Below are 23,311 nucleotides of genomic sequence, written 5' to 3'. Positions count from 1 at the left end.
ATGAATGCCCTTATCTCTCTATCGGACATAGTTATGGTATCTGGACCATCCTTAACCTCCTTAGCTGTCAGTCCCACCGAGGGCTTAGAGATAATGGAGAAATTCGGGATCCACTGATGACAGTAACCCACCATTCCCAGAAACATCCTGACATCTCTCCTGGATGTCGGCGGATTCATCTGTAATATGGCAGTCACTCTTTCCTTCGATATTTTCCTGGACCCTTTCTCAATCAAATGGCCTAGATACTTCACCTCTTTCTGACAGTACTGCAACTTCTTCGGGGGCACCTTGTGTCCATTCTTTCCCAAGTGATTCAAAAGGGCAATAGTGTTGTACTTGCAATCATCTCTTGTTTTGTAGGCGATCAACAAATCATCAATGTACTGCACTAGAGTCGACTGGAAAGGCAGTTCCAATGACTCCAAATCTTTCTTCAGAATTTGGTTGAAGATAGATGGTGACTCCGAAAACCGCTGAGGAATTCAACACCAACTGTAAACCTTATCCAGGAACTTGAAACTGAAGAGAAATTGGCTGTCCTCATGAAGAGGCACAGAAAAGAATGCTTGGGACAAGTCAACGACCGAGAACCATTCTGTGTAGCATGGAACTTGAAACATGATCACAGCTGGGTTTGGCACTATCGGGCAACACTTCACCACTATGTCATTGATCTTTCTCAAGTCTTGTAAAATTTGGACTTTTCCACAGGGCTTCCTCAGACCCATTATAGGTGAATTACATGGGCTGATCAATACTTCCTTCAAAACTCCCTGCTTCACAGAATCTGCAATTATCTGCGTCACCTGTATAAGGACATCCTGTGCCATGTGGTACCTGGGGGAAACACCGCATTCGGCTTCACGTCTACTTTGACTGGTTCTACTCCTTTTATCAACCCTACTTCTTTTCCTGTCAAGTCCCACACCTTCTCTGTGACTGTCCCCTGCAAGTCTGCGGGCAAATCAGTCATCGTGAACATTGGGATGAAGCTTATCAAGGGGTACTCTTCATCTGTAGTCTCTGTTTCTGGCTCTGAGATCTGACCATCATCTCCGTTGTCATCACTGTTTGTCTGCACCTCTATTCCCTCATTCAAAAAGGTGATAGAACACCTCGTCTTACACAGTAAGTCTCTTCCCAGTAGGGACATGGGACTGGAATCACAGACTACAAACCTGTGCAATCCCTGAAAGGTACCAATTTCAACTTGAACCGGATCTGTGATCGGATTGGTCAGGAGCTGAATTGCCACTCCCACTACCTTTATTGTACGTCCTGAAAGGGGCAATTTCGGAACTTCTGCACTCCTGACTGTAGAGCATGCAGCTCCTGTGTCAACCAAAATGAGACCTTATGACCCGTCACCTTCCCCTGCACATAGGGTCCCCTCTGATCTACTTCTAGGGATGCTGCAAGCCTGCACTCCTCACTATCTGAACTGTCATCCGACCATTCATTGTTTATTCCATTCTCACCACGCAATGGGAACTGTTGTACTGTGTTATTTTGACCCATTCCTTGACTTGTGACCTGGTGAGGAAGCATCATCTGTTGCTGTCCTATTGGTGCTAAGGGCAACTGCATTTTCTGTCTAGGTATCACTGGAATCTGCTGTTGCACTTGCTGCATCTGCACCTGTTGCATGGGTTGGAGATCCTGCATTTGAACCATGTTATTCTGGAAATTTGGATAAGGACCCCTCATTCTTGGTCCTTTAACATTTTGAAATGCACTGACATCCTTGCTTTGTTGAACAACACCCTCCTGCCCCATCATCGGGCACTCCCTCTTCCAATGTCCCACGCCCCGCACGCATGGTATGGTAACACCTTCTTCATCCCTTGCACATCATTTTGAACCACAACGGTATTCAAATCTGGACCACGGTTCACAAAACCTCCTCGACCTCTGCCTCTCGTTTGCGTGTGAAACATTCCGTTTCCCGTGGCTGTTGTACCATCTGCTGTACTCCGTTTCCTTGCATCCCTGCTTGCGCTGCCTTAATTTGCATCACCATCGCTTTCTCCTTTAACTTTCTCTGCTTCAACTCAATCTCATCCCTACAGTATTTCGCATATTTTAACACCTCATCAATCGGCTTTGCTTGCCAACAAATCAAATGATTCTTGATCATCTGGCTAATTTCTGGTCTCAGCGCTTCAACGAACCTGAACACAAGGTGATTCATGTCTTTCGGCTTTATTACTTCCGTGCCACTGTAATGCTTGAATGCTTTTGACAACCTCTCATAGTAAGCATGTATCGACTCTTTGCCCTCTTGTGCCGTTCAATCAATCTTTTGCCAATCAGTATTCTGCGGCGACTCTTTCTGCTTCAAGAAATCAATCACCTTATGGTAATACTTCATTACCTCCGGAGAGGGTGCTCCAGTAGCCCTATCCCTTGCCGGTTCTGCGGTTGGCCAGTCAACACTTCTCTTTCATTCGAGCCACAAATCAGCAGGAACGATGATCTCAAACAATGTATTCAAGTCTTCCCAAAGACACTTCGCAAGCTTCACAAATCTATCTGTCTGCTGATACCACTCTATCGGCTTTTCCCTCAGCCTGGGGAAGTCATTGGTAAATGACAGAATGTCACCCCTGGACCATGGTACATGAACAAGAACCCCTCCAGCCGTTTTTCTCATGGGTAGCATCTTTATGGTACCGGTATCTGGCAATGGGTTTGCCTGTGGCTGCTGCTGCTCCAAGCAGTCACTTTTCCTTTTGTCTCTCTTCTTTGCCCATCTGCCTTCCCACTTCTCTAAGCATCCCAAACCTGCATGCTCTGTAAAATCTCTTTAAGGTGTGCTTTCATCCCAGTAGACCTCATGTGCTCAAAATCTTTAGGTTCAAAGTCTAATCTGTATCTCCTCTTTAGATGCTTAGTATTGTCTAAGTCTATACCATATTTGTCTGCTAGATTCGCCAACCTTTGGTGCACCTTGCTCACCTCTTTGGTTATTTTTGGGAACAGATACCTCAATTCTGCTTCAGTGTATGACTCTAGCCTATTCACTCCCATGCTTCTTTCAACTAACTCGGCTGCTTCCACACCCAACCTGACAAAATTCAGGTATTTCTCTCTCTCTGACCGCTCTGCTGTAGCAGGGGTAGTCTGCGGTGAACCCAGCTTGTCTAACCACTCGTTCAGCTGTTGCGCTGTCAAACCTTGCAATGAGATATTCCCAGCTTGCACCATCGGTAATTGTGACGTATTTGCACTCAGTACCTGTGGAATCAGTAGACCCAACCCTGCTTGTCTCATTGTCTCTAAAGGAACCCCAATCGGACTGAAGTCTAACAAGGATCTAGACCTCTCTGCTGTCTGTTCTCCCGGTGTCATCCCCTGAGAGCTTCCTGTGAACCCTCCTCTTAGCACCTCTTGCATCATAACCCATTGGTCACATACACTAGGCTTTGCTTGTGCATACAAAGGTACGGGTGGACCAACTGTAATCGGCAGGGATATGGCAGCTGGTGTCTGCCTGTTCCCAAGACTCTGGGGAGCATTAGCTCCCACCGTCTGATTCATTATGGGTGCTGTGACTGACTGCGGTCCTGTGACCGGAGCGCAATTCGGAACCATCTCTTGCGGCTGGGGCAGCAGAAGTGGAGTTGGCTCCATCTGTACCAACTTTGATCTTGCATATGTTTGATCGGGCGCACCATCAAATTCGTATTGGTCTGTAATACTGGGACATCTGGGTAGAACCTCTGAACTGGTGGTGGCTGCAACCGCGTCTGCATTGCTGACGCAGTGGATGCGCTGACACTATTCTGCACTGGAGCTGGTGTCGCAACTGCATTTACCTGAGCTGTATGCGCTGTTCCCCGATTCTGCGATAAACTTACAGGACCTGCACTAGTACTTGGTCTATTGTCATTCATGGCATACGGTGGTGGATGATCATGTAACAACTGATTAAGGAACTCATCGTCATCTGCATCTGCCCAAGACTTGTTATTCCCTTACCCTCTATTAGAACCCTTGTCTGTTTTACAAATGGCTTTTCTTCCCTGTGTGTCGGCTTCTTTCGTTTTTGCGGGAAACATTCTGACTCCATCTATTATTTCTCTTCTCCACATCCTGGTCTCGCTATCCCACCTAGCCTCCGCTAGCGTCTTTTCTGCTTTTCTCATTCTCCTTTCAAACTTTTGCTGCCTTTGTCGTATGGCCATTAATTCCCAGATTGCTAGCGCCTCAAACTGTGCCGGCCTCGGAGACAGCTTTTGCTTCTGTTAACGCCTTCTGTAAATTCGCTAGAACCCCTATGTTGAACGTCCCATTCTCTGGAAACGATAAACACCCATCTTTCTCTGTTAGTTTGCACCATTGCTTTAGCCAAAGACATGGCGCGACTCCCTTCTCCTCCATTATGGCATAAGCCGGAGTATCCTCTGGCGGTGTACGGTCCCCCACACTTGCGGTAATGTACACATCTCCCCTCAAAGCGCTCTTTAGAGCCTTGAAGAACTTCATTTTTGCGTCTCTTATTTAGTTTATAACTGAATCAGGAAGTGACTTTAATTCCCAGAACGCCTTTTTCCTGCCTTACAACCAATTGCCTCTCACGGACAGCTGCCAATCCGTGTGCGACCCTTCTTACTAACTGACCTATCCCAGCGCGGCTCCAATGACGTCACACTCACACACACTGCGGCTGACAAAGTCCTGCGGCTTGTCTTCCTCACTCTCTATTCACGCAAATCTAATGCAATATATTGCGAGCACCTTAACAACAAAACTCAAATTTGCCGGTTTCCTACAGGAAGGGTAACACAATCGCTTCAGAACTTTACAGAGATTTCACTTGAAGCCTTGGCCGCTACTCTCTCCTTCTCAGATCCCGCACTCGCAAGCAGAATTCGACCCGCAAATTCTACTCTCGACTTGTCAATGGTTTGTCCTAGTGCACTTTAGAACTTACCAAATCTCCATCTAAGGTTTTCATTCACTCACTTTGACTCAAACTCAACTCGTCAATCACGCCGATTGACCTATAAAACCACGCAAATTACAACATAAACCGAGTGTCTCATACACTTATCAATATGCTCTGGAGTCTTAAACCATGCACGGTCTGTACATCACCAACAACCACGTGGACAATTTTGAGCACAAAGCGCCACACTCACATGAAGTTAGCCGACTTCCCTACTCTCATATTGCGGAGTACGCCCAGTCCTACTAAAACATCACCTGGCCTAAAATTCTCACAGACTTCACAATTCATCTGCAGTATGCATAAGCTGTGCAAACACAAATCCTACTTCACTCATACCATCACTAGAACGCCGAGAACATACCTAACTCACTTCGGCAAGCTCCGGGGTCCCTGGAAAGTCATTTGGGCTTAGGGGAACATCCTCTCTCCACTTTGCATTATTTAAAAAACAATCCTAAAACAATGGACCCTCGTCTTAGGGCCCCAAAGTGCTGAAACCGTCCTCTGCTACCAGAACTGTTAACGCATCCCTCCCTAGGTAATTTACTTAGTCTGGGACTCGTTTTAGTCCAATTAATCTTTTGACCCTGATTGGAGACACCTTAAGACGAGATAACTACTCAGCATATCAATCAATAAGTCAATAGTCTCATCAATATTCACAGTAATAAATTAATCAAATTAGTTGATCACTTCAATATGAATTTGAAACGCGACGCGACCTTTCAGCCATGAATATTCACACGATTTTAGTAAATTTTATGATATTTATTCCCTATTGGTTACACTCTACTAGCAAGTTTATGAGTCTCAACACCAGAAAACACATCAACAATGTTATAATGTGGCAACTCGAATAAGATTTAAGCGAAGATTATAAACATTAGCACAAAACACAGCGTCAACATGTATCTATTTAGCAGAGTATCATTAGCGCGTCTGTTCAACACAGCAAAGATTCGGTCATTTGTCTGATTGCACCCAATATTAGTGATCGCCTTGACTAACCTTGAATTAGCATCAGCATGTGGGGCTTCATGCAAAACAATTTAGTAACACAAATTTGGAAAACGTCTGAATATGGTCTCTGTCAAAAGCAGTTGGTACCTAGAAAGGAAAGGCAAGCAGACAATTTCAATTTCATCATCATATAGTTACCCTCCGTAATGGGTCAGCATACAGGGTAAGTCTTCGTCCTCAGGACAGTAGTCGATTCGCCATCCACCAGGATAGAACAGCAAAGTCTCAGAAACTAAGGCAGAAAGTTCTTCCCTCTTAAGGAGGAGAAGAACTTTATATTGGGCAAAGCAAGGTAAGGATGGTTTGAAGAGTCAAAGCAGCAAAGGCAAAGACGGAATGCCAGAGTAACAGCAGAGGTGTCCCTCTAATGGCTGATGTCTCCTTGTAATGCGACGTTAAATTGAATTTGCCAGACAAATCCCTAATTTCTCATTGGTTGGTAGTTGGTGCACCACTATCTCTATCCAATAGTTGTGTGTTCACCTTACTAGAATTTTCTCCTAAAAAAAGTCTCATACAGTTCATTGGCTCCTGTGATTTACGTCTTCATCGGGTGAGATGGCAGGTAGAAAAAGTTACACGCACAACTCCAGTCAGTAGCTCCATTGTCTTTACCAGTTCAGGCAACCTTGTACCTGTTGTGAATTACACTGTTGCATTAAACAAGAATGTCTCCTTGAGCAAGTCGGGTCTCATGAGAAAGAATTTACTACAGCTACACACATCTCTAGCTCCTGGAAATGTACAGCTTTGTGTCCTTCAGGACTACAGCACAGTGCACCTTAGAAAACACATTTCATATGAGACCAGGCAGCTATGCCCAGACTCATGCTAACTAAGGCCTAATGATTTATTCAGCAAACCTTAGTATATAACTCTTAATGCTAAACAAGAATCATACATTATTACATTAACAATTCATTATTAATCAATTTCGTTAGTCATGGTATACCTTGGTGGCCACTCCCCGTGGGCACATTTCAAGTGCGTACATTAGAAACATATTAATGCATTTTCTATGCAGCTTGATTACATGTTATTTTGCAACTGGTTCATGTTAATTTTGATTATAAAAGCTACACTCCAACACCGTCACAAAGAGAACTATATATTCTGAATAAAACCCAGCGGGTACTACAATTTATCCAAACATGCCACTATTCCTAATTGCGTTGTGGTTACTCATTGCAAGTGAAACTCGTGTTTCAATCTTAAAAAAAGACATTTGTTTTCTGATAAATTCCGAGTGGGCCAATTAGATTCAGTAATAGCAAAGTAGGAGGATCATTTTTTATTGCTTATTTTCATATGTTTTATTTTGTTATCATAAATTTCAGCTAATCTTTTAGTCGTTTCTAAATAAGGTCCATGTAGGATAAAGCTATATCGATAAAGCAACATCATTATGAAAAAAAGAGAGATTAAAACGAACAGAAAAAGAAAAGTACCAGCATCATCCTAATTACAAAAAATTAGAACATAATTGAAAATCCCATAGCCCTCAGGGAAAATGATATTCCAGGTTGCATTTTAAATGGTATTATGAAACCTGAGAGCTGCCAACATTTATGCAAGAAATGCTTATTCTTCCTCAGCATCTAGACCAATTTGGAATACATTTTTTGTCTGTTGTAGACCTTCATTCAAATTATTGTGATAGAGATAGTTCTCATCACGTTATCAATCTCACAGCTCTCGTGTTTTCCGATATTCTTTTCTTTAAAATGATTCCTATGCGTTGTTTCCCACACAGAGATGCAATCTCGTAGATTATAAAAACACTGTACAGTTAATTCATCTTCCAAGTTTCCATTTGGTTTCATAAGGCAAATTGTGTTCTTTGACATTTATTGCATGCCTTACATTTGTTGCATTGAAAGAAACCTGGGCCGCAGAGCCAGGCATGGCTTAGGAGTTTCAGAGCTAGCAGAACCCGTATACCGCCTGCTGGACTTGCTGTAGCTGCACCCCTCCCCCGCGCTCTTTTTGAACCTGCAGCATGGTGTGGAGTGGTGAGCATAGGCTAGGCCCCACCAAGCAGGCTGCCTGTAGTTCTTTGCAGCACGGACGGGGAAAGTGCAGCAAATACACTAAATACCTTGGTTGTCTTCCCATCACTAACTGACGCAGAAATTGTTAACCTCAATTACTTAATAGTCAAAGCCCAAAAGACAGCCAAAGTCTGGACCCGGACTCGTCCCTGCGTTTGCTCTCAAATTTTGGACAAATTAGAAACTCTTCTGGGAATGCTGAGCAACATCATCAATGATTTAAAGAACTGCCTGATGCAACTCGCTTTGACAAATAACGTTGCAATGGAAGTTGCCAGCAGCTTGCTGCAACCGGTGCCTTAGCTGGTGCCCTCTCTTACCACAAGTCCTCTAGGAGCAAGCCCCAGGCTCCTTACGCATGCCTCACAGCTACCTTGCAATCAGCAGAAGTCATTGAAGAAGGGCTACAGTCTCACTGACCTCAGACTAGCCTGCGCCCAGACCCTGACGTTGATTCTAGCAGCAGCCCTTTGGACTCAAGTCAGGGTCCACTACAGTCCAGATACATCAGTTGGAAGAACCACCAAAGAAGAATGGCATAAAGGGTGAAAACAGAGGGATAAAACCAAAGTAAAATAGTCAAAATAACCACCTTAACCACCTTAAACCACTATTTGGGCAAACACAGCAGAGCAAGTGAGAGATCCAGAAGGGTTAAACAACACCTCCCCGAGCCCTATTTAGGACCCCACGAGCAAGAGCATATTTAGCACCAAGAGGCTGCTCCAGCGATTTCTCAAAATCAAATAACCACTGCTCCCCAGCGGGGATGTTCGGATCCCAAAAGGCCTATTGTACAGCAAAAAACAGACCTTCTGGGAAACACGGCCCCCATCTAAAATAGAGCTCTTTTGACAGATCCTCCTTGGCAAGTGGGAGTGTGACACTTATTGTAACACTGATCATACTAACATATCACGCACAGTCAGGGCTGCACAGAAACCTTCCCTGGAGCTGTCAACTCAGAGCCTCAACAGCAAGGCATGACCAACATCTGCGAACCAAACTTCTAAATGACGTGTGGTTGCCACTGTTGATATGAAGCCTCAGGTTTCTGTTCGCACATTAACATCATTACCAGTATCTACCCTCAGTCGCGGTAGCACTAGAGCAACCCTAATGTACCCCAAATATGACTTAAGAGGATCATTTGTCTTACTTAACCATGGCAACATTCTTTGCCTGCTGAGACAAATACCCGACACAGTGAACCTAACCACTGCTGATATAGCCTTGGTTGAGTTTCTCCCCCCTTGTGCAACTTGTGGCACTGAAACCTCTAAGGTGATACGGACATCTAGCATAGCCTCTAAACTGGTTTTGGGTGCAGCAGGAGTCTTTAGGGACTGGGGTACTTAGGTTACTGAATCAGCGTAGCCCATTTCTTACTCAAGAGAACAGCTTATCAGGCACTTATATCTCCAAGTAGTGTCCCTATCTCAGTTCTAAGAAGTGCATGGAGCAAATCGCCATTGCTCCCTGTCCCACAAGGCTCCTCGCTACTGCCGCAAATCAGCAGGAGTCCACCTGTTCTCATGATGGGAGCTTGCTTCCAGGCACTCTGAATCCAAAAACAAGACAATCATGAATCAGCAAATCGATACCAATGGCATCAGGGCCAACAGAGAAACTTCATGTATTTTCTTGGAAGAGCAACAATCTTCTTGATAAGCTAGATGATAAACAGACACTGAATTATCTACTCTCAATTCCAATAATCATGCTGCATGAAACATGGGCTGAAACAGCCAATTGATTCCAAGGTACACCAATTATTCGTTGCCAGTCACAAAAAGAGCCCATGATGGTCTCCCAAGTGGAGGCTTAGCGATTTATATCCCATGAGCAACAGAAGGGAGCCACCTTATGTGCCCAACTTCAAACAGTTCTATTTTCTCAGAATTGGGGCTCTCAAAGCCTCAATCTAGCTCTCATGAATATCTACATCCCCCCAAAAAAGGACCTCAAATTGGCAGCCAAAGACCATCTGGTCAAGGAAATTGTCGAGCTGCAGTATGGTCCCTCTCCCTTTCAAATGATTCTCTCCAGAGACTTTGAAATGAACTTCCTGGGCACCAAATGTACTGAAGAAGCTATTGTGGCTCAGAACGCTTTCTGGCAGATTTCAGACTGAGCACCGAGTACCAAGTCAAGTTGTTACGATTGATGAACTTTGAAGATCACTGTTTAAGGATCTGAAATCTATGAACCTACATGTCTCTAATGGGCACTTCCATATAGATCAGTCGTACTCTTTCCCTTTTCACAATCAGAAGATGCACAAGCTAATCAGCTTTACAGTCCTTTCACCCCCCCTTGTTTCATCAAGTCTCCAGGTTTCACATTACTGCAAGAAGAAAAGTGATCACTTACCACAAGAATTGGTCCTCACTGCAACCATTGACCACCATGAGCCATCAGACGCATTACAGCGTGCCCTATATACAACCAATGTCAAGAAGCTTAAAAGGTCATCAGACACCATTCTTGGCCTATCCGAGGAGACCAAACGTATGTGGGTAACCATGTCTGACAGCGCAAGCTCCATGCAAATGGCTTGAGAACAGTTTGTGAAAGAGCTTGTGGTTCATCACCCGCACAAGCTGGGAAACCAAGGTGCTAAAATGAAGCTTGAACAGCACCCTATGACTACATCAATGAAACCCAAGACATGAAGCCTCATAAGCGCTTGTGTCCAAATCTAGACATCTGTGGAAACGTCAAAGGGAAGCCTCAATCAGCTTAGCAACTAAGCTCACACACAACCTCAAGGAGAACAGGCATGCAAGGTTTTTGAAACATGTGCACAGTTTAAATGGTTTATCACAGTCAAGGGCCACAACTAAAATCTCAGAAGTGACCTGGTACCAGTTCCTTTCACAGCACTTTTGTTCTCCAAACCATACACCAACTCAGGATTTGAGCTCCATCTGACAGTTATGGCTAGTCAAACTGTGGCACGAAAGCTAAGCACGCCACTTATTCACCCAGAGGCAGTTCAGCAGTGAATAACCAAAAGCCGGGGAGAGGAGGGCTCCAGGCGCTAATGGAACTCCTGTTGTTCTTTTTAATGAGGACAAATCCTTCTGGGCAGCTCATTTGGTAACAGTCTACAATTGTATAACATCTTCCAATTCCATCCCACACTCATTGAGAGGCTCAGTTATCACCCCAATTCTTAATTTGGGCTCAAAGAATGATCCTGCCAACGATCAACTCATAGCCCTTCTGGACGTTAAATCTGAGTACTTTGTGGGCTGTCCCTTGGAGGAGCTGGAAGCTTGTACATCATATGATGATCTAACCCCATTCAATCAAACAGGCTTTTCCAATGGAGCAGGCACATCTGCCAATTGTTTGGCCATATCTCTACTGTTGTTCACAGCAGGCACACTAAGCAACCTCTATAATTATCATCCAGAGACTACAAGGCCACTTTTGACCAGGTAGACAGAGGCAAATTATGGTCCACGCTCGCAAAGTAGAACATCCTCAGCCATCTGTTGAGAGCAATAACTCTTTTCAACACAGACACCTGGGTGAGAATTAAGCTTGGGAACGGAGCCCATCTTTTAAGAGAAATACCAACTTTTTAGGACTTACGACAGGGGGCATGTTAGCTCCAATTCTTTTAATCTTTTTTAGTTGACTTACCAAACAGATTAGCACAAGTAAACTCTCACTCCCCGAAACTAGGAAACACTGCTCTGCTATGCCTGATGAATGCAGACGATCTGATCCTCCTTAGTTGAACCAAAATTGGACTATAAGAGTTTCTGAATCCCACAGTCGAATATTCCAGTGCCAATGCCCTGATTAGCAACCTGAAAAATTCCAAAATAATGGTATAAATGCAAGGCAGCACCTCTAGGCATGCTTAGTTCTCTTCTTTGGGCAGTAATAAAGGGGCAGGCCCACTCCTTAGCCAGGCTCTACTTAGATAGCTCCCTGGCATTGCTAGGTTTAACTGACCAATGGGAATCCTTTAGTTTCTACCACCAAACTAAATTGTCAGTCAACAAAAGCATCAAGGCACATTCACTGCTAGCAGATAAAGAGGTATTTGCCAAGAGACAAGAAGCCTGGCTCACCCTGTCGTACTTCACCGAGCTAGTACCCCAGCCATATTTGGGCACAGCAATTAAACCTCAAATTAAAACAGCCTTCATGAAACTTCGTATTGAATGGTTGCCAACATATGTACATCCCTCCCCATGGAAGCATAAAAAACATGATAGGGTCATGTTGGCTTTGCGGTCTAGCCCCTGAGACACTGGTTCACCAGATATGCATTTGCAAAGTTAATATGGAATATCAGCAAATAATCCTCCAGACGGTCTAGCTCCAGAAGGGGCTTCACAGATGCAGGCCTGCAATCCTAGCCTGTTTGAATGGGAAGGATATGCAACTCTGCAGCAGGCTTGTGAAATACATGGACAAGCTTGAATGTAAGCTCTCAAACCCCTAATGACATCAAACAATACCAAGCCTGCCAGCCGTGGCCCTGCCTTCAATGGCCTAGACGTAACAGTTAAAATGAGGTTCCAGGGAAGGCACAATTAAACTGTAGCTGGGTCTGATTGAGAGGTCACGTAGCCAAGTTGGTAACAACTCAAGCACATAAACATTGATCAAGCACTTAAGCACTTTAACCTGGATCATTCTTTTAAGTTATTTGATACTTCTTTATGAAAATGCTTTTTCTACAATTTGATTACAATAAGTTACACTTACTTGGCACAGTCAATTTTAAATGTAATCTTGCTATTGAAATCATGCGCATTTAGAATTGCAGTTTGACTCTTAATCATGTACTTGATTACAGTAGCTCTGTATGTTTTATCTTTAATTATTATTTTTATTGATTAAAGGTGCAGTGGTTTTAATTACCTATGCATTCTAGAAATAAACGTGAAACTTGAACTGTGATATCTTATAAACACATTTTAGTTTCTACTGTAGGTAACTAAAGTTGAACTAGTCTGCTCTTTAATGATTGAGATCTCCTGTAGGTGATATTATGTACTGGAACTTAGCCAACTTCTGTCCTTATAATTTTATGGATTTAAGGAGTCAGCAATGCTTCCTAAAGACTCAGGCAATCATATTATATTTTGCAGAGGTGTAGAATATAATCATCATTTGGTTTTGATGTAACAATACCTTAGGGTCTTAGCATAGTAGTTCATCACATATTGTGGCATTCATATTTTTACTTGCTATGTCTATGGTTCAATAGGGGTCTATTTTCTAGGGAAAACAGTATTGTTTAAGTTAGCAATTCAGTTTTGTGAGGGAAAGACTTGCCAATGTTAGCTCTAGGTTTGAGCTTGTACAGCACTTCCCTCAACAGTTTTCTACAAGGTCTCAGCACAATGAATATGTTTAATCAGTATACTATTAGTAATGAGATCTGCATCTTTTTCTCCATGACAGTCTCCTGTCAACCAACACACACTCACATACAGACTTTTGAGAATACTCTTAGTGTTGAGTTTCGAATCACATACTCTGTAGGAGCCACACTGCTGAATTCACAATGCCTTTGAACAAATGTCATGATTCATTTGTTTGAATTTACAAAAAACATATTTGTTGGCTCTTTTAATGTGGGCAGACCCATCTGATTCATCTCCTGGCAACTAATCCCAATATTACTAGTCAGTACTTTTAACCAATCATGACATAGACAGTCATGAATATTTCAGGGGTTAAACTCAATGCCTCGTATTGATGAGCAAGTGTTGGCATGTACATAGATGGATTTATTTAAGGATTATTGTGCATGCTTCCTCTTTGGTTCATTGGTGCTTAGGTGTTAGTATGTTGAGCATGTAGGTCTCCTCGTGTGTTTTTAAACCATTTCTGAAATTATCATTTAGGCTCAGTTGGAGTATTGCTCAATGAATTAGATGGTGTAGGCTTGACCTGAGATTTAGCCCTTTACAGGATGAACACCGAAATGATCGAGAGGTGACTTACACTATTTAAAAGCCCAAGATTTCCTATTTTGTTGACTTGGGTTAAGAGCAAGCCAGCATTGGCAAAGGAATGACTGTCACAATTACTTCTGGTGCCATGGAGATATACTCTTCCTTCTGAGCAAATACCATCCAGCTCTACAGTAGGTAGATCTGCTTTATTTGATGTCTGCCATTAATTATTTTTAATGGACAGTTTCTTTGACAGACAAGCATTATCAATTAATACAAGAAGTAAATGATAAAATGGACAGCAACACTGCTAACATTTTTTGAGTCTGTACTTTAAATTGGAGATCTGAAAACCTAAAACATCTATATCTGCCACCAAATTATTGTCAAGACTTACTTTTCAAACGTTGTGTGCTTTTTCAGGTTTTATCACCGTTGTCCAAAGGCCTGTTTCATAAAGCTATCTCTGAGAGTGGGGTGTCACTATTTCCTGGAATGTTTTCTACAGATGAAGAAATGGTTGTTGCCGTTAATAAGGTATGTTAATCTAGATACTCTAAAAATATTTTGCTTTGTGTAGTGCCTGTTTGCATGTTCAAATGAATCATGCAATGACAAAGACTCTGGGCCTGATTCAGATTTTGGTGGAGGGGTTACTCTGTCACAACCGTGGCGGATATCCAGTCCGCCGTATTATGATTTCCATAGGATATAATGAGATCGTAATATGTCAAACGGGATATCCGTCACATTTGTGATAGACTAACCCCATCTGCCAAACTCTAAATCAAGCCCTATATCTTGCCTTGAAAGGCTGAATTTGTAATGTGTGCACACAAGGACTGTTCACAGCCTTGGTCTAAGCGACAAGACTGTAGGTTAAAGTAAAGTACCAACAAGTTCCCATGTAAGGACATAGTGCAGTGTTTCTGTTAATGGTTGTAACTGGGTTATAGAGTTAGAGAATAGATCCACTGGTTCAGTACCTGAAAACATATCACTATTAAGACTCATGTTGGAACTTCCTCCCCCACAAGTCTGCAATGGCATGTTTCAGTTATTTACTTCACTAGAATCAATATATTTGTCCTTAGGGCAAAGAACAGGTTTATTAGTAGAAAGTACAGCCATGATTTAAAAAAATTTTTATCTGAAAATCTCCTCTGTCTGGGTTTCTATTGTAATAGTAAGCGATTCGTTTTCGTCATTGTGTGCCTTATACGTATGATATTTTAGCAGTAAAGGATGAGTTACACAGTGTCTGTCCCTCAAAATATCCCATCTCCTCTCAATACTTGTATGCTGTATTTGATCATTGGTTAGATGATTTAAAAATATTGTTCTTTTCCAAGAATCGGGTGCACAAATTTGTCACAACTCCAGCATAAGCATTTAAAATCAGTATACATTTGTGCTACTTACACACTTTATGAATTTTACAGAAGTTATCATCACCATTAGGGCCAGGGCTGACAGTTCATATGTTTCCTGATATAAAGCTCTGTTGTTCACTGCGAAGACAAATGTTTCATATGTGACTGCAGTACAATTGAGAGCAGCATGAGAAATCTCAAATTTTCCTCGAACCGGAAGGAAAGCAACTTATGATCCAGATCCATGTGAGAGGTCATTTCACAAAACAATTGTCCTTGAGTGGGTGTAAATTGCTGGAGGTATGTCAATGTAAGTAAAACTACTTTCAAAACAATATCTGGGAATGGAGTGTTATGAGAGAAGTGTAAAGAAAGGACCTAATCTATTGTACCAAGACGTCCACTCACCAAACCCACTCCTTACCCAGGAGTGAGGTATTGTTCTCCAAGATTAAACTCTAGATAAATAAGACAACATATCCTTTTCTTCATAGAGGTGATTCCTCATCAATCTATTCAATTTTGCTTTGGTAAACTGTGACTCAAAGTCAGTTTTGTTGCCTTTTAGTACCAGGATATTTAGTGTATTTATTACCTTAATGTATTTGAAAATATAAATTTAATCCTGTGCATTTGTTCTATTTATTCAAAATACTTTATCTGCAGTGTTAAACTATGATTTATGAATTCAGATATCAAGATGTTTAATTATCAACTGTCTACCTGTCTACTACCATGAAATTCAGTATGGCTGCTACAGTGTGTGTGATTCGCAACTCAACACTAATAGTATTCTCAAAAGTCTGTATGTGACTGTGTGTTGGTTGACAGGAGAACCTCATGGAGAAGAAGATGCTGCAGATCTCATTACTAATAATATACTGATTAAACATATTCATTGTGCTGAGACCTCATAGAAAACTGTTGAGGCAAGTGCCGTATTAGCTCAAACCCAGAGCTAACATTGGCAAGTCTTTCCCGCACAAAACTGAATTGCTAACTTAAACAATACTGTTAAGTTGTGTATTATAACTCTCACCTTTAGGAATCCCCAAAGAACGTGAGTCATATTAGACAACAACTTGAAATTATCAGGAAAACATGTACATTCCACAGAGGAAATGAATGAAATCAAAAGGCTAAGTAGTGCACTTACTAACTCAAAAGTGCAAACGTCCCACCAAGACCTGCTTGAAGCGGTTAAAGCCCCAAAATATCAATGGCTGGCATACTAACAATGATGGCTCACTCAAACCCCAACATGCTTGTCAGTGGGGATGTCAGTGGGAGAAATGATTGAAATGAGACAATAATGGAGAGAGGTTACTGCCAGATGTCTAGTTATCCAGAAAGCATATTTCTTAACAAGACACACTGTTAACCAATGTGAATGAAAGAGGGAGTATGGTAGCAGATGCTAGTTATTAGAGAATCCTATGGTAGAATATTGTGGGATGAAAGAGAGCACAGGGAAATATGGAGCTTATGATATTAGTACTCATTTTATATAATTTTCAAGACAAATGGGGGAAGGAGTTTATAACTTTGACCTGGTACTTTGGTTTAAAAATATCTGCTGAAACTTCATACCATGGACTGGAAACGGTATTCTATTGGATATAATTTCTTCTAGATTGAGAATTTATAGGTCAGCAATAGTTGTTGCCGGTAAATATTTTTTTGCATTCCGAGCCAATTGTAACCAGGAAGAAGGTAGAAATACCTACTTGTACTGTGTTGCACTTACATTCCCCATGTGGACTGCCAGTATTCTAACTCTGTTCAGGAGCTGATGAATAACCTTCAGTTATATGAGGATAGTGAGGAAGATGCAATAAGGTAGACATCAAGAACCCCAGGTCCTAGCGGGCTCCAAATTGCTGTATTAAAGACTAACCCTCAAATTTTGACCTATGCATCTTATGTTTCCTCAGCAGTCTCAAGCACCTGTTCTAGTACTGAATCTTACAGAGTGTCAGTATTATTTCCATTTATAAAAGGGGTCCAAGAACATACCAGGCAAACATTTGTGTAATAACTCTCCTATACTTAACCAAGAATTCTTAACCTTCTAGGCAACTAGATTAATGTAAAGCCACTGTTAAGTAATAGGAATAGACCATGACATTTTGTCATTAAATATGGCTATTCATACCAATTCATGAGAAGCTCTGGTAAAGGGTAGAGCAAGGGGTAGTACTAGATATAGCTGCACTGAAAAGGGATGTTGTAACTCACATAATTCCATGTAGCGTAATCACGCCGAATTAGCCACTAATTCTGCAAGGTTATGCAGAATTAGGTGAGAGAAGTAATTCTGTATTTAGCACTATTTTCTTGTAAAAATGCCCCTTACATCCAAAATGGACCAGAGGATGCATTTTGCACCAAGAAATAGTGCTAAATGCAACAGACACATGAATTGGAAACTGCTCATGCTTGCTAACTGAGCACTTAGGGTACGAATTTCCATCAATTTACTCCGGGCCTTGACAGCTACTTTCCTAACTGGGCACCAGAAAGCATTCTGCGCTATTAATGCTAAATGCTACAGAACACAAAAAACAGTGCAAGCAGCTCTCGCAGCAGGATTTTTTCACCCAAATAACTCAATACATGGGTGGGCATAGTTGTGTTATCATCAGGTAAAGAGTAATGCATAATTACTAAAATTACTCCGATTATTAGCTTCATTGACATTCTGCCCAGCACTAGTTGTTTACTGGCCTAATATATATGAACGGTAAGGGATATTTTTTTAAAGGAAACAAAATGTTATCCCCCATAGCTAGGGTATTTTGAGATGTCTATATTAATGTATGAAGATGATATTGTTTTAATGGATCACTGACCTCTTAATCTACAAAGATTGTTAAATAAGCTACGTGTATATAACTTGGAAATGTATCTAAAGATTCACATTGACAAAATCTCTGAGATTTGGTTGTGGTAGAAGCAAGAATAAATGTGGTTAAATCAGTCTGTAGTGTAGGAGGTTAAGCTGTATTGCTGTTTTGGCCCGACTATTTCTAATAGTTATCCTGACATATTCTGTCCACAGGCAAATACATGTAATGTAACCTCTAATAGATTCTACATCCTTAATTCCAAATATAGAGAATTATCAGAAACACCTCTTTTAGCATAATTATCTTGCATTCATGCAGTATTGTTGTTATACTCCTGTTTGGTGGACAGTGTTAAGTCTGACATTGTTTGTTTAAGAAGCTCTACATCTTAAACACTTCTATGGCCTGAGCTTAGCATTACGAAATTGATAAAGTTAGCAGAAAAGAAAGCACTATATTGTTTTGTTTGTCATTGCCAAATAGCGTTGCATTCTATTTATGGAAAAGATGGAATAGTGCAAGGTATATTACAGCTCCAGAGAGCTGTTCCGGGGTAGTACTTAAAAAAACAGGCTACACAAATATGAACTGGCAAAGCAGATTGGCAAAAGCCTGGCTCTAAAAGACCAGGCTTTCGGATTTGCCAATGCTTTTGTTCATTGTCAAGCCCATGTATGCCAATGAATGCTTGCAATCCTGCAATGGGTTTTCTATTAAAGAAAACTCCTTCCAAGATACCCTCTAATCTGTGTGTTGTTGTGAGGATTTAGGTGTATTATATGATATGGCTGTGGGGCCTTATCATGGAATACACTTGAAGAAACTGTCTAGGGTCCAGTCATGCTTGTTTTAACAACCGTACGCTCAACCCTGGATAGCTATGTCTTTCGAGCAGCAAAGCGTGCATAAAGGAACTTAGGCCCATATTTAATAAAAAGTGGCACATTAGAGCTGATGCGCCACTTTTTTTGTGCCCACCCTACCGCAACCTAAAATGTTGACGCAAGTGTAGCAAAGTCCAAGGAGGCCCATCGATTTCTAAGGGAGCATCAGCGCAGGCATTAAAAAAAATGATGCCAAAAATGATGTAGTGAAATCTGTTAAACTTCACTGTGCTATTGTTGCGGGCCTCCTAGTACTGGAACACCCCCTTGCATACATTATGCCTGGCACAGGCATAATGTAGCGCAAGGGTTTACAAAGTGGCACAATGCATGCTTTGCGCCACTTTGTAAATATGGCATGTGAAAAAAGTCACTTTAGCACTTTCTTAGCATCAACAAAAATGAAGCTATGACAGCGCTAAGGTGGCACTAGGGGCTCTTAAAGATGCCCCTTAGTGTATAGCATTTAACTGTACCAAACAGAATAAGACAGTCACACAACATGAAACCTGGACACTAATTTATAAATTATTAGGAATATTTGGAGACCTTGATGGGCAAAATCCACCAGAGGGCTCCAGAGATATACATTTTAAAAGATATTATCAGTTTTAAATCCAACCACAAAGAAGCATTGGTCAACGAAAAGTTTGGACACTTTTCAAAAGTTGGTAAAAGTTAGTTTAGCTACTCAAGCCCAGTTTGGGCAACCACATCTGACAGGATGAAGGTCTAGGGTCAATGAGGTAGATTTGGATGGTTACCTGGCCACCAGAGCTTCTTCCAGTCCAGTTCCAAGCTTTACAGCATGACCACTATCGACTATAAAGGAGTTGTCCTGATGTTGTAGATGCAAGATGAAAAGATGCTCTTGTTGCTGACCGGTTGATTGGGGTGCCATTGTGATGATTCCTCAGTCCACTGGTGATGTGGGGGCAACTTTGGTCACAGAGGAGGGTGACCCACAAAGTCCTTTTTGAGAAAGTAAGACAGCTGCTTCTGGGCTACTGGTCTCCGGACACAGTATTTGGCACAAAAAACTTTGGCGAAGGCTGGTGTCCCTCTTGGGTAACCAATCTAAACTCTGACAGCACTCCCAGGGTGCAAATGTTGGCCATTGGGGATCGGTCTCTTGGGTTGCCCAGTGGCTGGAAGCCTCTGCAGTGGCTACCAACTTGCTGGTTTGGGCTTCTTCAGCTTTTTTAGTCCTTGGAGCTTGTTCAAGGGGCTCAGCCAACTGATCCTTTTAGTCACTGTTTTGGTCTGAGGTTCGGGCACAACTGTTCCCCATGCCAGGGGCCACAGGGACAGTCCCAAATTCGCTAGCCTAAAGTGCAGAAGGTGTACTTCACCAGACGGATCAGGACTTCAATAGACTCAGGTGCAACTTTCAGCTATCTCAGGATTTGTCCTCTTGTGTTACTGGTGACAAGTGGTGGCGGCGAAATGTCTATGGTGGCTAACAACCTGGCGATTTGGGCAACTTCAACTTGTGTCCCTGGAGCTGGTTCCTGGAGATCAGCCAACAGATCCTTTAAGCAACTGCTGTTGTTGGATGTCGGTAATCAACATTTCCCTGAGCCAGGAGCCATAGGCACAGTCCAAACTTTTGTAGCCCAAAGTACAGAAGGAGCAGTCCTTCCGAGCATGCAGCCTCCGTTTGTGCAGGTCCAAGGACAGTAGGACATTCCTCCTTCAGTCTTTGTTCCAGATTCGGTGTGATATGAGGTTCAAGGTGCCAGAGGTGTCATATTTATCCCAGGAAAGTGCCATGAGGTGACCAAGCAGTCACTAGGCAGTGGGCTACCAGGTCCCCTCCCTTCTGGTGATGAGTTTCTGCCTAAGTGCGGCATTTGGCAATCCCAGGGACCCTTTTCTAGCCACCCCTAAGATGTATGAATATTTCCTTGACTGTGAAGAGATTGGTAGCACACTCTAGAGGTGTGCCAACCTGGGGGCAACACGCCCAGAGAAAAACAGGTTTATGCACAGGTGTTACCTCTGTGGCCGTGTCTCCAGCCTTTCTACCTTAACAAAGGAGAACCTCTCAGAAGTGTTATCCCCACTTGCCCACCAAAGGCGGCTTTCCCTTTGAAGTTCACCTTTTTGGCTAACACCCTGAGTGGCTTCCTGCTAAAGGACTCTATTGTTCCTAAGCCTGGGAATATTTTACTCTACTGCTCAGGTGGGCAATCTCAGTTGACCAGTACCCATATGAGGCCACTGGACTAGCAGGGTTACAGATTGGCAACTTTCTAAAAGTTGCTTTCATTTAATACTGGCATCAACTTCGATCTGAGCATCAGGTAGGGTTTAATGCCACAAATAATTTAATACCTTACAGTACCCAGGTGGGTAGTCTCATTCAGAGGTTAGCCAGGCTGGGATGCCAGCCAGTAACCCTGTACTAGCCAATGAGGCTACTAACTTCTCTACAGCAAAACAACAATTGGAAAGTGTTGCTGCTGAGGCAGATGAAAAATATATGTCTCAGTATTATACAGCTCCCTGCCACAGAGCTCTGCAAGCCTTTCTTGGTGGAGACTTGCATATACAGTTATGGGAAGGGTTTACTTTGACATTGGTTGGAATTCCAGTCTAGGAGCCATTTTGTACTTTCACACACAGGGTGACACAATCAGTGTTGCATGCCCTGGTTGGACACCCTGCCTTACATTCCCAGGGTACCATATACTTGGGAGTTATAAGTAAGTCAGTACTTACCAATTGGGTATTGCTAATTCACCATTCACTTTATAAGGAGTAAGAACACTGGCACTCAGTTCTCGTTACCAGGATTCAGTGCACTCTGAGTAAAAAAAAACAGCAGCATCAGTTAATAAATGTGGGGGTGAACATGCAAAAATCGGCATTTCCTTACAATTGTGATGCATGTGCGTGCACACTGACATAAGCTCCAACATGTGTCACAGGAGCCTTTACTGTTCTAACATGGCAGAAGCCATTATAGAGCGACAATTTAAAAGTTAAAAAGTGTGCAAAATAAAGTACACACCATAACTAAAATGGACGAAAGTGTCCCAGTAACACTTTACAATTGTCAGTCCCATATGTAATTCAAACAGAGAGTGGAACGTGGAGTGGAATAGGGTGCGTTGTCAGAACATAGTTATAAAAAGAAAGTGCATAGGCACTCAAAATAGCAGGTGAAGAGCTAGGAAACACATGCAGAAGAAGCACTAGTGAGCAGTGAAATGATCCAACTCATTGTTAGACCTAACATCCTTGGGGTTGTACCCCAGACTTTTTGACTTCACACACCTGTTTTTACTGGACTTGCTTTTGTTTGCAGTGGCACTCTGTGCAATTTACCCCTGCTACAGGATAAAGCACTTGTGCTCCCTCTCTAAATCAGAGTAAAATTGACCTACACCAATTTGACACATTTAATTTACATATAAGTCCCTAATAAACTGTACTATATGTACCCATTTTGGCACTCACTAGAGTAGCACTGCAAGACATGTCTCAGGCATGTCACTGTAGCCTGTAGTGCAGTTTAAGAGTGCCATTTTGACCTGGCAAAATAAACCTTTTACCAGGTCTAAACCTTCCTTTCTAATACTTAGAAGTAACCCCTATGGTAGGCCCTAACCACCCCTAAGGCAGGGTGCCTGGTAGTAAAAATAAAAGGCATGTAGGGTTAATTTTACATGTCTTGTCAGTGAAAAACTCCTAAAATATATGGTCAAACCCCCACCGCACTTGGTCTTTGGGTGGGGTTTGTTTATTTATGGTAGTAAAATATATTTTTATGTTTAAAAAAACTCTTAAAGGTAGCACCTTCAAAACTTTTAATCAGAACATTCCTGGACCTGTGGAGGATTCAGAAGAAGTGCTGCCCTGTTGTCTGTAGAAGGAAGACTGGGCCTGCTTGTCTTCAACTTAGGCTCCCCGGAAGTGAACCCATGGGTCAGTTGGCTCACCTCCTGTTTGAACTACAGAGACACAACAAGATCGCAGAAGCCTGCCCTGAAACTGTCCAGCTGACCGGCATAAACCGGAATTGCCTAAGTCCTGCTGCTGGTATCTGCCTTAGTGAGTCTGATCCCAACAAGATGCCCTGCAGGTCCTGAACTCTTTCCTGGCATCAGAGTGTACCCATCCTGAACTTAAACTGAAGATACAGAGGTTTTGGGCTTCTGGCGACTGAAATGCAGCCTCTTCAGTCTAAGTAATGAGCACCCACGGCGATCGCCATTGAGAAGTTCCAGGGGAACCCA

General features: G+C 42.4%; 1 protein-coding gene across 1 annotated transcript in view; it reads left to right on the top strand.

Moving 5' to 3' along the window:
• LOC138267784 (fatty acyl-CoA hydrolase precursor, medium chain-like) overlaps positions 1 to 23,311 on the top strand; it is a 548,521-nt gene that overhangs the window by 307,022 nt on the left and 218,188 nt on the right. The window contains exon 6 of the mRNA XM_069216985.1: positions 14,385 to 14,498. Within this exon, the coding sequence (XP_069073086.1) occupies positions 14,385 to 14,498 (114 nt within the window). The remainder of the gene's footprint in view (positions 1 to 14,384; positions 14,499 to 23,311) is intronic.

This window comes from Pleurodeles waltl, chromosome 12 (genome assembly GCF_031143425.1).
Source record: "Pleurodeles waltl isolate 20211129_DDA chromosome 12, aPleWal1.hap1.20221129, whole genome shotgun sequence".
Classification (NCBI taxonomy): Eukaryota; Metazoa; Chordata; class Amphibia; order Caudata; family Salamandridae; genus Pleurodeles; species Pleurodeles waltl.
Note: the sequence above shows the minus strand (reverse complement) of the source record. Positions and strands in the feature narration are given on the sequence as shown.